The sequence below is a fragment of the Mya arenaria genome, chromosome 3 (genome assembly GCF_026914265.1).
Source record: "Mya arenaria isolate MELC-2E11 chromosome 3, ASM2691426v1".
NCBI lineage: Eukaryota > Metazoa > Mollusca > Bivalvia > Myida > Myidae > Mya > Mya arenaria.
The window spans coordinates 67,092,493-67,108,473 of NC_069124.1; the positions used below are offsets into that span (position 1 = coordinate 67,092,493).

The window sequence follows — 15,981 nt, forward strand, 5'->3', positions numbered from 1 at the left end:
AGACCGTTATTGCTACTGAAGCAGGTACACGATAAACTAAAGGGAACAATCAAAGATGCAGACATATATGCCTATGGCAACCTGAGCCTAAAATGTAAATCGTGGTGCGCTCGCCGAATGAGTATAACTTTTATCAAAATGTTATTTTCGCGAAAATAACTTTATTTTAGCCAAAAATTAACTACATTTTTGTAAAAAAAGATATTTTCGCCAAAATAACGCTATTTTCAGATTTAAATCAAAATGTTTTTTTCCGCAAGAATAACTTTATTTTATTCAAAACTAACTAAATTTTTGTCAAAAATGTTATTTTCGCCAAAACATTCCAGATTTTTACCAAAATCTTATTTTCGCGAAAATACCTTTCGAAAAATGCTATTTTCGCCAAAACTTACCAGATCTTAACCAAAATACCTTATTTTAGCCATAAACTTACTATAATTTTGTCGCAAATGCTATTTTCGCCTAAACTTACCAGATCTTAACAAAAGTCTTATTTTCGCGAAAATAACTTTATTTTCGCCAAAACTAACCCTATTTTCAGATTTTTACCAAAACTTATTTCCGCGAAAATAACTTTATTTTAGCCAAAAACTAACGGAAAAAAATGTTATTTTTCGCCAAAACTAACCCTATTTTCAGATTTTTACCAAAACTTATTTTCGCGAAAATAACTTTATTTTAGCCAAACACTAACTACATATTTGTCAAAAATGTTATTTTCGCCAATACTAACCATATTTTCAGATTTTTACCAAAACTTATTTTCCGCATTTTTTTTTTTATTTTATCCAAAAACTAACTACATTTTTGTCAAAAATGTTATTTTCGCCAAAATTTAGATTTTTATCAAATTCTTACTTTCTCGAAAATAACTTTATTTTAGCTCAAACTGAGTACATAATTGTTAAAAAGTGTTATTTTCGCGCACACTCACCTTTTTTCAGATTTTATCAAAATCTTAATTTCGCGAAAATAACTTTATTTTCATCAAAAAATACCTTATTTTCGTATTTTAGTCAAAAAAGCTATTTTCGCGAAAATAACCTATTTTCGTATTTTAGTCATACCCCTTGAAAAATGCCATTTATATCAACCAATTGGTCTTGAATCCTAGTATGCTGATGGAAAATTTTGTAGTTGTGGTGCAAGTCTAACTAAAAATATTTCACAAATAATGCCGAAAGTGTTCCGATTTAGGTACTCATCCAGTATAGTCATAAACGTAAGAGGAGTTGCAAAGAAACCAATTTTAAATGTAAAAAAAGCAAAGGGCAATAACTCATTCAAAAATGGTCAAATCAGGAAAGCCCGACAATATGCACTGCTTCACTTTATGATCATCAATCTGTGAAAGTTTAGAAGAAATTGCATGAAAAACGTAAGAGGAGTTGCGAAGAAACCAGTTTTATATGTAAAATAAGCAATGGGCAATAACTCTTTCAAAAATGGTGGAATCGGGAAAGCCCGACAATATGCGCTGCTTCACTTTATGATCATCAATCTGTGAAAGTTTGGTAGAAATCGCATGAGAAATGTAGGAGGAGACGCAAAGAAATGAATGTTGGACGGACGGACGCACACACACACGCACGCACGGAAGTGCACCTACCATTACTATATCCCTTCGCCTTTTCAAGGCGGGGGATAATAAAATGATCCAAGGATAAAACAAGAGCATCACATTCATTTGCTATTGCCTGTCTGTCGTATTGTGTTTTCTTGAAAAGGGTCAACTGAACAACAATTAAAGCTAGAGTTATGGTCATTTCTACATATGTGGGTATTATCTCTGTGATGATGATGCATCATCACCATCCTCATCTCATCACCAATATCCCTCGTCCTCCTCCTCCTTTTTCTCCTCAGCCTCCTCCTCCTCCTCCTCCTCCTCATCATCATCAAATCCATCTGTGCAATTACAACTTAAGAACTACTTTCAACTTTATTTATTGACAAACTTCAACATAAACTAAAACTTTCACACAGTCACATAATAAATACCATAAATATCACAATACTTAGATCACATGACTTGCACTAAAGTACATGTATCACAACTGCATAACAAACAAAACTTTCAAGCACATTTTATAACACAAATGAAAAAATACATGTTCAACAATAGGATACTGGTCACATATAAAAAGTCATTGCAGAGGCCAAACACAAACTACATGTATATTAGCAAAGTTTTAGATGCCATATCACAAAAACACTTCAACCAAATGCATGACATTATGATGAACATCTTCATTATTCTCTGCAGGTCACTAACGTTCAGCCACATCATTTGCCAGTTTTCAGGTATTGTATGCGTCCCTGAAGCTCGATGGCTTGCCGGTAGTCGCTTATCGCCTCTTCCTTCTTGCTGAGTTTTCCGCGGACGTCCGCCCGTCTCTTCAGCACCATTGGATCATCTGGCTGAAGATCCAGCGCTGAAAAAGAATACAGCCATTTTTACTGAATTTCAATTTCAGTTTATGTTTAATAGATGTTTAAAGAGATGGTGCCACTAGGCCAAATCTTTATTCCCTGTGGAACAAGAGTATATTCAATGCACAAGCTTTGATATTTTTCATAAGATTTTTATACTTGACCTACAATTTTTTTTTTAACCCATAATCTTAAAGATGCACTCTTACTCCCAAATAAGATGTACCAAAATTAATTGTTTTAATTTACAGAAAAAGGATGAATAAATATTGAAAACAATGGTTCTTATAGAAGATACCGCGTTCAATTGGAAAGAAAGGTGTAGAAAACACAGTGTTTCTACCTTATGAGGCCCACCAGTCATTTAATATTTGTGCATTTTCAGCTATTAAATACACGATTACACTCTTGTTATCAGTTACTGTATATGATATTTTCCAATTTATTTAATTTATTTAAGTAGTTAAAGGTTTATCACTCAAAATTTATGTTTGTTATACATGTGTATGTATTGATTTTAAATCAAGTGTCACTTTAAAAAAATCAGACAAAAATCTTAAATTGTCCGTCTCATACTCAAATAAAAACAAAAACGTATCAATCCCAATCAACGTAATACAAAAAGTCATTGATTAAATCCCCTGGTACCTTTAGTGTAGTCCTTCTCTGCGAGTTCGTACTGCTGTGTGGAGGCGTACAGGTTTCCTCGGTTCAGGTACATGTGGGCGGAGAACGGGCTCAGCTTGATTGCTGCCCGGAAATCCTCCAGGGCTCCCTTTGAATCCTTCAACATCACCTAAAACAAAAGCAGGTTAAACAATATAAAATCTGTTTAGCCTGATTTTCATAATTCTCAAGACAAAATTACAAATGCATTGTTTTTCGTGGGACTTTTGTTCTTACTATATTTGTGTTGCTTTTCAAAAATAATCTTACTTTAAAGGTTTAACTGTTTTCCTTTTATAACCATACAGTGCTTAATTTTTAATATGAGAGTATTAAATACCAATACATAGATTCAATGATGCTGCTGATCCACATACTTTATCTGTAATTCACATTATGAAAGGAAACCTCCAAAAGGAGCTCAACTTTTAAATAACCTTTGTACAGAGAATCTTTAACTGGAACATTGTATGAACAAAAGTTTTAGAAACCACTTCCTGGTATAGTTTAATTTATTCTGTTTCCACATGTTCCACACATACCTTAGTAATGGCTCTGTTCAAGAAAGCTGATTCATCTTTAGGGTTGTGGGTCACAGCTTTCTTATAGTAGTCAAGGGCCTGAAAGGAAAAAAATCATGAAATACTTTTTTTAAAAATTATTTATTTTTTTTACAAAAAAAAAAACATTTTCCTTTTCTTTCCCTTTCCCTTATCAATCAGAATCTGCACTATTTTCAGCTTGAAAATCTTGAATATGCTGGTAAAACAACAGATAAAAACAGCATGTCTACTCTGCTAAGAAACCCTTGAGTATAAATGTTCTGTAGGTGAACCTAAATATGCGCCTTTTAGGATTTACTAGAGCTTTCACTGGATGGGATAAATACCCCCACATTAACATCTTCTTGTAATAAGAAGCATCACTGGGAGTGATGTATGCTCCTTGAATGACCTATGTAAGTGAGTAGGCATGATATAAGTTAATGGTGTTAATGTTTCTTTTGTACAATTGAAGTAAATACCTTTAAAACATAAAACGTTATGAAGAAAGTAAAACAAAATTAGTATTGAAATAATCAACAAGGGCAATAACTCTTAAAACACCATACACAAAGTAATGTTTATTAGACACAGCTCTTCTCCACAACACCATCAATATGTGTATGAAGTTTTAAGTCAATATGCTATTTTTTTTTTGAGAAATAGCTACTGTGAGTAGAATTGTCTCAATGTTGCAGGACAGACAGAACTACGACTTCTGTACAGGACAAGGTGATTACTTTATAGTCCTCATGTGTTGGGGTTTAAAAAATTCTAAGAAAATAAGAATATTGCCATGAAAAGGTTTTCTCTTTGGGCGTCTTGTTGGTACACTTACGGTGGTTGTTGGACGCCCAGTATTCCTTAAGAATAATATTTAACGAGGATGTCAAACTCGTGTTCAGTTTATATTTTTAACATTGAATAAATATCCTTTCAACTCACTGTTATTACTCATGTCTTCCATTCTAGCTTGAACTTGTCATGGCTAGCCCCTACTTATTCAGGGGCAATACATTAATAAGTATATGACTCGTAAATAGTTCCAAATGCGGAGAATATCGAACCTCGGAAAAGTGTCTGGTGTGGAAGGATACATTGCCAGCGTTGAAGTAGGCGAGAGCGTATGTTGGGTCCAGCTCCATGGCAGCATGGTAGTCTCGCATAGCGTTCACACGGTCATCCATGAACTGAAATAGGATAGCAAGTTGAAATTTTCATTTTATGTTTAGAGTTTCAAATGAGAGAGGGTAAAGATAATGGGAGAAAAACAATCAAAATTGAAAACAGAATACAAACATACTTAATTTACATGTATAATTTCATAATTTTTCAGAAATGAAATGAAATTATGGCTATGATATTATTATTCAAATGCACATTGAAACAGGATTTAACTGTGTGAACAAATGAACTGAATTAAATAATGGGAGAAAAACAATCAAAATTGAAAACAGAATACAAACATTCTTAATTTACATGTATAATTTCATAATTTTTCAGAAATGAAATGAAATTATGGCTATGATATTATTATTCAAATGCACATTGAAACAGGATTTAACTGTGTGAACAAATGAACTGAATTAAAAGTTATCATAGTTATTTTCATTCTTATCTTGTGAAAAGCATGAAGAAAATTCTGAAAAGGAAAATAGAAGACCGGTGTATGTTAAACAGTTAAATGAAGAACTCCTCTCTCTCACCTGGTGTATGACGCCCCTATTAGTGAGCAGCTCCGCAGTCGGGTTAACCTTGACAGCGACATTTATATCCTGGAATGCTGCAAACGTGTCACTCATCTGCAGGTTGATGATCGACCGACCCTCCAATGCTGGCTTGTAATCTGAAATTATGTGCAACATTAGTATGGTAATGAGATTTGAAAGATATAAACATGCATACATTGTAATGCATATGTTAAAGAGATAACAAATATGTTGGTATTCATATTTGCATTTGTAAAAATTGTGTAGACAATAATTTTGGCTTAACACCATACATCTATAGACAGGCCTCCATACTTGTTGAAACACCTAGTGATTTGACCATTAATATTGCTATTTGATACAATAATACAAGAGAAACTTCAGTGACAAGCGCAGTAGTCAAACATTCAAACAAATACCCACATAACGCACACAAGCTACAAGCTACATACTAGGTTTGAGGTCTAGAGCAGTAGTGAACTGTCTCCATGCCTGCATAAAGTGGCCAGACACTTGGAGCGTGTAGGCGAGGTTCACACGGGCTGGCAGGTTCATAGGGTCATTCCGTAACACACGCTCATAGTCACGCCTGTAATTTAACAGTAAGGTAACACATACATGCCATATTTTCTGGAGACCATTCAGGAGGATTTGTTCAAAAGGCTGAAAATTCAGGGGGATTTTGGTTGTATTCAGGGGGATATTTTTAGCAGGTCTAAGTTGGCGAAATTTTAAAGAATTTTTAGACTTAAGTATGAAAAAATGTATTCACATATAGTTTGCTTTGAAAACCTCTGAACTTTTTCATTATACAGAATTATTTTATGTCATGATTTATCATATTTTTATGATACACTGTCATGTCATACTGTAATGCACTTGCCGAACAAAATATGTCATTGGAAAAATATGTTTTCGAGACAATTTGATTAAATTTACCTTCCTCCAAAGTCTTTGAAAAAATTGTGCTCAGCTTTGATGACTTTCAGACAATAGGAGAATAGAATAAATATTATTAATTTCTTCCTTCCAAAAGAGTAATATATCTTTGCCTTTGATAATTACTACAAATTAGTTGATCACTTGTTGTAAAAGTTTCCTTTTGGAGACATACTGTGGTTTCACTTTGTCATTATTGCCTGATGTAAAATTTCAATTTTTTTTTTTTTTCAGTGAAAATGATGTAGAAAATGCTCAAAAATTTTAAGCTATTCTTTCACAGTTAGAGTTATCCATTACTACAGTATTACCTGCTAATAAGTATGTTCGCAAGCAAAAATACACCTATCATTATGGTAACATTGATTTATTGAGCACTAACAGACCTTCCAGTTGTTGATAGAGTTAATATATTTCATAAACTTAAGACCAATATGAATTAAAAAGCCAAAACATTGAATTTTACATAGCATATTTGAGTCCCATCTCATGCCCATAGTCCATGTAGACGTTGCCGCGAGCGATGGTCCCATCCAGGAAGAAGGGCTGATTTCTGATACACAGGGTGAATGTTCGCACTGCCTCCTCCAGCTGGCCCAGTCTGTAAGAAGAATTAGAAAATTATTACCTCTCCGCCACAACAGAGAAACAAGATAGTGATTCTTCAAATGGCTACATCCCTGGCTACATCCCTGGCCACATCCCTGGCTACATCCCTGGATTCGACAGTTAAACTCCAATCCTCTCACAGATACAGCTGTAGTTAGATTTTATCCTGTGTATTTTCAGCTGAATAGTTCAACTCCTGATTTATAATATTGCAATCAGGATAGCTCCTATCTAAAAATGAAAAACCTTTTGTAGTGATGTTGGTGCATTATCTGTAGAAGAAAGGTATATAAACATGAACACGCCCATACTTGTGGTAGCAGAGTCCGAGTGTGTGGAGAATCTTGTGGTCATGAGTGCTGATGTTGGCGGAGAGCTTGAAGTCGTACAGGGCATTCTGGTAGTCTTTCTTCTCAAAGTACAGCAGACCGCGGTTGATTAGCACCTACATGAAACATGTTAAGTGAGAATGAGAATGACAGGAATATGTTTGGTGTGTATTGCAGTTGTGGATAATGTCATAGCACAGTATTATTGTCAAATACACACATTCTGATCATTGAATAATTAATTTCATCTAATCTATTTTGTTAATTTATTCATTACATGAATTTATTCAGAATTTGCATTATTCGAGCAACACATATTTCAAATTGTACTCGATCAGTTTTACGAAGAGTCATTATATTTTTTTACTTTTTTGGTAATGTTTGTACATAATGCATAATGATTTCTATCACCAAAAGGGGACATAAAGCTGCTGAATTCCAAGTACCTTTAGCTTCAATGAATCGCCAAGGAGTAGAACTATGCCATAATCTGTCAATGCCTGAAAAAAAACAAAAGCCTTAGTATAATGAACACACCAACAGAATATGAGACATCACCACAATTCTGAAGCACAAAGGCAGAAAGAATGCTTATCCATAACCCTGAGATCCCTCCATAAATTGCCCCCAAAAAGAAGAAAATGTTTCAACATTAACAGTACAAGGATTATATCCCCCATCTCACACCTTCTGGTAATCCCTGTTTTCCTGGTAGCAGACAGCCCTGTTGAAGTATGCAAGTGCGCAGGTACTTTCAATACTAGCCGCCTTGGAGAGGTCACGGATGGCAAGGTCATATGCCTTGATGTGGTACTTCAGGGCACCCCTGGAACAAACATGTAATAAATTTTCAATAAATGTTTAACAAGTGTTCCTCAATTAATCAAAATCATTTATTCCTATAGCACATTGAAAAAGCCTGGCAAATTTGAATAAAATGTTTTCCTTCTCAAGAAGATCAAGTTCAATGAAACTTTGAGTATCCACAGACCATACATGAAGACTTATCAACTCAATGAGTTTGTTTTAGCAATTACATTCCATCTGAATGTGTTTTTTTTAAACCTCATAAATATCCTGAAATGGTGGTTTTTAAAACATAAAAATGGAAAGAATTCATTTACTAACAGTAGATTATAAGTATCTTCCATGAGAGTGTAAGATAGGTTCATTCCGACCCGAGCGTAGGGTGTTTTGCAGTAACGAGGTTTACAGAGTTTCCGCAAAACACTCTGCACGAAGGTCGGGATGAACCTATCTTACACGAGCGGCTATGGTAGATGCTTTTTCTCCCACCTCAGTTAAAAATAATTAAGTAAAAATGTGTTTTTTGCTGGAACTCTTTTGTGCTTAGTGAAAATAATTGCGTATGGATATGCGATAATTCGTGGTTGTCATGGATATGCGCGCAGTGATTCCGATTATATAAATAGTCAAATCGGTCTTTAAATAGTCCTAAGGAGAGTGAAGCATTATTTCTTGAATGGTGCGTGAAAACTGTTTTATGGTGACATTCGAAGCGAGAAATAACTAACTAGCATATTGCCACAAGACAAGGTTTCCATGATGCTACAGACGAGTCTTCAACAAGGGAGGTAATTACAATGTGGTGACCATTTGAAAGGAGTTCCATACGGGCATTTTATCTTTGCCCGTGGGCAAGATAAGAATTTCTAGCATGATTAAATTATTGGATCTACTTATCTGAGGTGGGAGAAACAAATCTTTTACAAACACATACCTATACAGAAAAGCTCTGACACTCTTAGGTTGGAGCTTGATGGCCTCATTACAGTTGAGAATGGCCTTGGTGTAGTTACCGCGTGCCCCATAGTAGCAGGCCCGGGATAAGTATGCCTGGAAGATAGTTGGGTTGATGGCCAAGGCGCGGTTGAAGTCCTGGATACCCTTCGACATCTTCAACTTCATGCGGGCCATGCCACGTTGGTACAGGGCCTGCACAAATTTAAATTGACATGAACCAATTTTCTTCTGCTTCACCAACTTTGTTTACATATTAAAATGTTTTCAAAGTTGAATCCTATTAATAAGAATTTTAATGACAGAATGACTAAATGCATGGATGGATGGAACAATGGATGGGATGGAACAGGATGGGAAGGGATGGGATGGGACTGGATAGTATGGGAGATGGATGGATGGATGGGCTGGGCTGTGATGGGCTGTGATGGGATGGGATGGGATGGGATGGGATGGGATGGGAAGGTATGGGAAGGGATGGGATTGAATGGGATGCGATGGGATGCGATGGGATGCGATGCGATGCGATGGGATGGGATGGGATGGGATGGGATGGGATGGATGGATGGATGGATGGATGGATGGATGGATGGATGGATGGATGGATGGGATGGGATGGGATGGGATGGGATGGACAGACAGACGGAAGGACGGACGGACGGACAGACGGACGGACTGTCGGATGGACGGACAGACAGAAGGACAGACGGATGGATGGATGTGGGTTAGAGAAACTCTTTACCGTAAATAGTTTGTATTTGGTATTGACAGCAAATCAATTAAACAACTGACCATTTAATCAAAAACTAACTGATCCAACCTAGCATTCAATCAATCAGAACAAAAGCAATTCAACATCTAATCAGTTAATTAATATCAAATCAACCAATCACAATATATTGAGAAATAGGAATCACATGATAACTTACCTCAGCCATGTTGGTGTTGAGCTTAATGGCATCAGTGAAGGAGTCAAGGGCCTGTGGGTAGTTGGCCAATTCCATGTGACATTGACCAATCAGGTAGTGGGTATCAGCTGCCTCTATAGGCCAGGGGTCTCGGGCTCTCCACGGCTTCTGTAAGGAGGAGAATTATTAACAGAGGTACTAGAGGCAATAAAAATGAATTTTTGGCAGGAAGATAAAAAATTATTCAACTTTAATTTTTAATTTATATTATTTGAAAAGAAAAGATTTCAACATCAAAAATATTGAAAAGAAACATAGTTTTCTTGATAAACAGGTTGCTATTTGAAAGTGCTTTCATACATTTATAATTTAATTATTGAGGAAGCACTATTTATCAATGTTATTGGTATTGCTCAAAAATAAGCGTTCAACTTCTAGCCCCCAGTGAGGATCGAACTCACGACCCCTGGTTTACAAGACCAGTGCTCTACCACTGAGCTATGGAGGCTTATATATTGTAGATCAATTTGTAAATAGTTTTATCACCACCGCTGTCCAAGTGTTACCTACAATCAATACTGTAAACCAATGATGTGTACATTATCTGGCATTAGTCCAAGTATGTAATACATTCCTTATATAGACAAATAGTTATCAGGCAAACATAGGAGCCTTCATAGCTCAGTGGTAGAGCACTGGTCTCGTAAACCAGGGGTCGTGAGTTCAATTCTCACTGGAGGCACTTACTTTTTACATGCATATATGACTAATAACTGAACATTATAAAGTGTTTTATCAATACAGTGTAATCAGTCAGTATTTGTCTATGATAACCATGCACAATACTGTATTAATTTGATGTTTATTATTTAATAAACATATATATCATTGAATTCTGGTGAAATTGCAGTTTATTTGTATACATTACTGGGCAGTTGTACATACTTTTTTGTTTTATAAACTGATTAGGCAAACTTTCAATGATAGAAGCACTGCTTTAATACCGGTAGTTTTGAAAAGGTCCATTCTGTCAGATCAGTAGCTGCCTGATTTTCTGTTAAGTAAGTGTTCAGCTCTTTACACATTCCAAATCTTCACACTAATTGTTGACCATCTGAGATTGACACATTTTCGTAACAAAAAATCAACTTTATTTTTATGGTGCATACATGCCATATTTCTGATAGGCTTCGCAGAGGATTTTGGTCTAAATTCCAGGGGATTTTGATATTTGACCAGGGGATTTTTACGCAGTGAAATTAAGCTTAGAATACTTAGCACGTACATTTAAGTCAATTCTTATAGCACTGAGCAAGATAATCTTTCCACTATCAATTTTATCTTTCATGAAATAATTCCACCAACACACTCTATGATTACAACAATTTTTGGACTAAGACAACATGGTCTTGGATGGTACAAGAAAGTCATAGATTGTGTGTTCATTGAATTTTATACTCATAATATTATGGATGATTTCCACTGTGAACCTTGATCTAGAGTCTGTTTTGAAGTAAAAAGGTTTTACATTTATTTTTAAATTCCAGGGGATATTAATCCCCTGCTGGGGGACTTGGGGATGGCTGGGAAGTCAGGGGGATTTCCCCCCCTGCTGGGGGACTTGGGGATGGTTGGGAAGTCCGGGGGATTTGCCCCCCTGCTGGGGGATATGGCATGTATGATTTTTTCAATATTTGTGGTTCAATATCTATATTGTTTCATGTTTTATTAGCTGTATTTATTTGTTGAGTCACCAGCATATTGGTTGTTTAAGTTCAAACATTATTGTTTGTCTAATTACTCTATGAAAGTATTTTTATTTTCACTTTTTCCAGGTACTAGCGATCTGACAAAATACACTTTAGTTAAATCCCTAGATTAAGTTATTCTGGTAAGGTAATAAGTTGTGCATAAGGCCATTATACATTTGTTTTTTTCCTCAGCCTCGTTTTTTGTTGCATTATGCAAGGACCTACTATAATAATTGTAATAAAATCTTAATAGTAAATTATTTCATAAAATTTCAACCAGGCAAAGCGAACGATCCTTTCTTTATAACAGCAGTGAAGATATTAAAATTGAAAATAACAGCAGTGAAAATAACATGATATTTCACTAAAAAGCATGTTAGAAAATTCTGAATTACATTTCAATTTATTAACATTGAATATCAGCACTTGATAAAACATTGGATTTCATTTACTTGTAGGTCCTTTTATAATGACAATGTCTATGTGTTAGTCTACTGTACACATAAAATAGAGAATACCCTACCTCTCCATCATTCTAACACCAAAAACACAGCAAAATGTACCAAATCATACACATATTTCATAAACAAAATTAAACAAGAGCTCTGAATGTAATTTTCAATACTTCATGCAAAAAGGGGCATAACTCAACATTTTTTGAAGCCCTAGTTATTTGCCTTGCTACATATGTGTAAATTGTCATTGGCAACATGCATACTTAGATTCATGTGAATATCTTTAATGTTTTTTGAGTTATAGCTTATGTTTTTCAATGCTGATTATGCCACATACAAAGTCACCAAGGCTACCACAGTACCTCAACTTCTTTTTTCTTAGAAAAACAGAGGAGATAAATAACCCCATCATTGAGAATTTTTCCATTTCTACATCTTAAAAGTATTGCCCTCTAACCATGCCATATTGAATAAAGAAACTTAATGCTTGAAACAGATAATAGAATAGTTATTACTGGAGTCAAAGAAAGCCAAATATTCAAACCAAAGATAGTTGTCTTAATATATGTTATACTTCTTTTTGCTTTTTAAACTGCAAGAGCAAAACAAATACACATTTTTAGGAATGAGGTTGCGGAGAATTTTGAATGATGGTTATTTTATGAATTGAGTTCCTTTGAAATAACTATAAAATGAATTTTATGCAATTAAACATCAAACGTGAATGCGAAAGTAACAGTAAAATGTGCAATAAATTACTAATTTATTCTGAAAGAAAAAAAGACACAAATAATGGTAATGGCTGAAAATACATCTTTGATTTTCAAAATAATTCTGTAGTAAATTTTCATTTTTAATCATCTCCAACACTTAGTACCTAAAAGATTTCATACAAATTACAATTTCCTTTAAAGGGACAAGACACCAGATGATAAAATTGCAAGAAAAAAAGAGAAAATTGTCAAAAACGTACATATAAAAAAATTAATTGATATTGTTGTGAACAACATATTGAATCTTCTTTGCTGATGTACCATATTATTCTGTTTCTGGACGCTAGCATAGATAGGACACAGGCAAAAACATTTATTATAAAACAGCTAAAATCCCTTAATACAAAAGATGGGATGCACAGGAAAAATGCTTATTTTAAATAGGTTAACTCAGCTGAGACAGAGACAAAAAATTATTTTAATCATGTAAAATGACATATTATCGGCCTCATACTAGCTGGTACTGACAATTCTAGGCTTATCTTCTGGAAAGAATGTATATACTGAATTTTGGACCATTTGGTGTTTAGTCCCTTTTATATGAAAGCAAACACATACACTTCAGGCAGAAAACTTTTTCATAAATTTTATAGTATAGCATACCGGTACATTTCAAACACTCATGATATTAATAACTTGGGAAAATCACAAATACACGAATATCATGGAAAAATTTGACTCACATAAAGGCTGAGAGCCAGGTTGAAGCTGTCCACAGCCACCTTGAACTTTTTGGCTTTCATCTGGGTTTTCCCCAGCAGCATGTACATGGAAGGCTTCGGGTTAGAACGGGTGGACAGCATAAGGGCATCTATAGCCTGCAATAGAAATAAGAGAGTGGATTCTTTGTACTATATACAAATTCTTCATATCGGTTTTCTCAAACAACATGTTCATGGACTGCTTCGAGTAGGAGCATGTGTCTATATCCAGTGAAGGGAGAGAATCATTTTGTCCCGCATACTCTCAGCATGGGATTTTTCAACTGGAATGTATATTGGTGAAATTTCAGTCATGTTGGACAGTATCAGGTTGTCTATGGCCTGTAAAGGTAGAGAATCCTTTTTATAATAGTAAAATCTTAATTGGGGTTCCAAATTAATGTATGAGGTGGTTTGTGGGTTGAACACTTGACAAAACAACAGGGTTCCTATGGCCTATGAAGGGAGATAATCTATATACTATATATATGGGCAGTTTGGGGTTGAAGTACTTGACAAAACATCAGGGTGTCTGTGGATGGCACAGTAGAGAAAAATAAGTAAAGCCTCCATTGATCTTTTCCCAAAAGCTGTTTGTACATGCAAGTCTTTGAATTGGACCATTTGAACATTATCATGGTGTCCAGGGTATTTAGCCAAGGAAGACCAATAGTCAATAGTCTGCAAAGGGAACCATGTATATATATATTCAAGATAAATATTAAAGATTCTGATTGTAGAAAAATTCCTTTCCCACAGATGTTGATAGAATGTTAAAGATACAGGAGCACAGATCACATACCTTGTCATAGTTCTTCAGGAAGGAGTGAACCACCGCCTGCTGTGTTGGTCGCTGGCCCATAGACACGTCATTACTGATCTCTGACGCATGTCTGTAATACATGACACACAAAAGTTGAACATACTGCATTTAGTACCGGTAAAGTTTACATAAAATATCTTGTTTTCATCTAGTGAAACACACTTTTTCCTTCAAAAGGATTAATTCTGCCAAACAAATGTGCACACTTTATTCTCTTAATGTCATATAAAGATAAGATTTGAATGGTTCTTTCTTGTTTTGCCCTTCCCTTTACTCTAAAATGTTTGTAAAATATAAAAGGTTCTGATGTTCTATGAACACTTACTTCACACAGAAGGCTGCTAGGTCAAGCTGACCCAGCTCCAGCAGAAGTTGGCCCTAAAATAAATGTCAAAGTAGAACACATCAAGTAGAACATATACCTGCATATAACAGAAATCAGCATTTTAAATATAATTTATTGAATGTTGAGAAAACTCCTTTTTTCAGATATTTGTAAAGTAATTATATTTTCTCAGTGGTTAACAGTTACTTCATAGATCTTGGTTTCATCATATTTCAAAATCCAGTGTCTTATTTTCGTCTAATTGGAGGTGGAATTTTGGCCCAATTCCAAATGCTAAAACTAAAACGTAGTTTTTTTTCTCAAATGTGACATTAGAATTCCCAATTTATACTGTGACCCCACCCCAAAAACAAAACAAAAACAACAACAACAACCAAACAAACCCCAAACCCTGTCATATTTTCTGTCTATCTTCTACAGCACTCTTGTTTATTTCTACGCAAATTTCAGTTCCCACTTTTAGTCAAAATTACACATTTTCCCAAAAAGCCTAGGCCACATTTCCAAAACGGTGAAAGAAAACACTAAAATCTGATAAGCTAACATTTTCCAGAATATTTCAGTAGTTCAAAAATCCTTACCCTGTACATGTAGTAATGATTGACATCTGGCCTTAGATGTATCGCTCGTGTGAAGTCACGAAGAGCAAGCTTCAACTACAAACACAAAAGAAAAATGTACATTTTCCACGTGGTCACCACCAATACAACTTTTGAGTCCTGGCAGGACTGAAGACAATATCAATTTAATTTCAATTATTGATAACATTCCCAGGTGTTCTGACTTTGAATTTAAAACTCATAATACAAAAGTGAAAATCTTAATTCTTTTGTAAAATTGCTACTTGTAAGGATCCATAGGCATAGTGAACATTGCTGTTTGTATGACAAATAACTCTATTTATCATCACTTTCTGACAATACATTTAAAATTTTACATTTCTGATTCTGATAACCTCAAATGAGACTAATAATAATAATAATAATAATAATATCTTTATTTTAAGAAGGTGACATATTAAGATCATGTACAAAACTACAGAATCTTATTTTCGATATGGCCCTCTGAAACAGAATGAAAATATGGCAAATAATCATAAGACAAACATGAAGACGATGCTAACAACGATGACGATGATGATGATGATTATAAGTATGCTGTTGATGCTAACTTAATGATGCATATGATGACATGATGATGATGTTGAATCAATATTAGACAGATACTCTCAGT

The 15,981-nt window shown here is 34.8% G+C and overlaps 1 protein-coding gene and 2 non-coding genes across 5 annotated transcripts in view; 1 reads left to right on the forward strand and 2 right to left on the reverse strand.

The window, feature by feature from the left end:
• Nucleotides 1-1,940: 1,940 nt before the first annotated feature.
• The window catches only part of LOC128229007 (uncharacterized), a 65,321-nt gene continuing 51,280 nt past the window's right edge, over nt 1,941-15,981 (reverse strand). For all 3 annotated transcript variants that reach the window (XM_052940630.1, XM_052940631.1, XM_052940629.1), the window contains 16 exons: nt 15,330-15,404; nt 14,728-14,780; nt 14,382-14,472; nt 13,562-13,696; nt 9,921-10,067; nt 8,972-9,186; nt 7,918-8,056; nt 7,677-7,730; nt 7,213-7,346; nt 6,759-6,893; nt 5,806-5,942; nt 5,351-5,490; nt 4,712-4,834; nt 3,645-3,722; nt 3,085-3,232; nt 1,941-2,438 (listed from right to left, as the gene is read on the reverse strand). In XM_052940630.1, coding sequence (XP_052796590.1) covers nt 2,290-2,438; nt 3,085-3,232; nt 3,645-3,722; nt 4,712-4,834; nt 5,351-5,490; nt 5,806-5,942; nt 6,759-6,893; nt 7,213-7,346; nt 7,677-7,730; nt 7,918-8,056; nt 8,972-9,186; nt 9,921-10,067; nt 13,562-13,696; nt 14,382-14,472; nt 14,728-14,780; nt 15,330-15,404 — 1,953 coding nt within the window. In that variant the 3' untranslated portion in view covers nt 1,941-2,289. The remainder of the gene's footprint in view (nt 2,439-3,084; nt 3,233-3,644; nt 3,723-4,711; nt 4,835-5,350; nt 5,491-5,805; nt 5,943-6,758; nt 6,894-7,212; nt 7,347-7,676; nt 7,731-7,917; nt 8,057-8,971; nt 9,187-9,920; nt 10,068-13,561; nt 13,697-14,381; nt 14,473-14,727; nt 14,781-15,329; nt 15,405-15,981) is intronic.
• On the reverse strand, nt 10,336-10,407 carry Trnat-ugu (transfer RNA threonine (anticodon UGU)). The gene has a single exon. It is a non-coding gene; the product is annotated as a tRNA-Thr (tRNA).
• On the forward strand, nt 10,570-10,641 carry Trnat-cgu (transfer RNA threonine (anticodon CGU)). Its single transcript has one exon. It is a non-coding gene; the product is annotated as a tRNA-Thr (tRNA).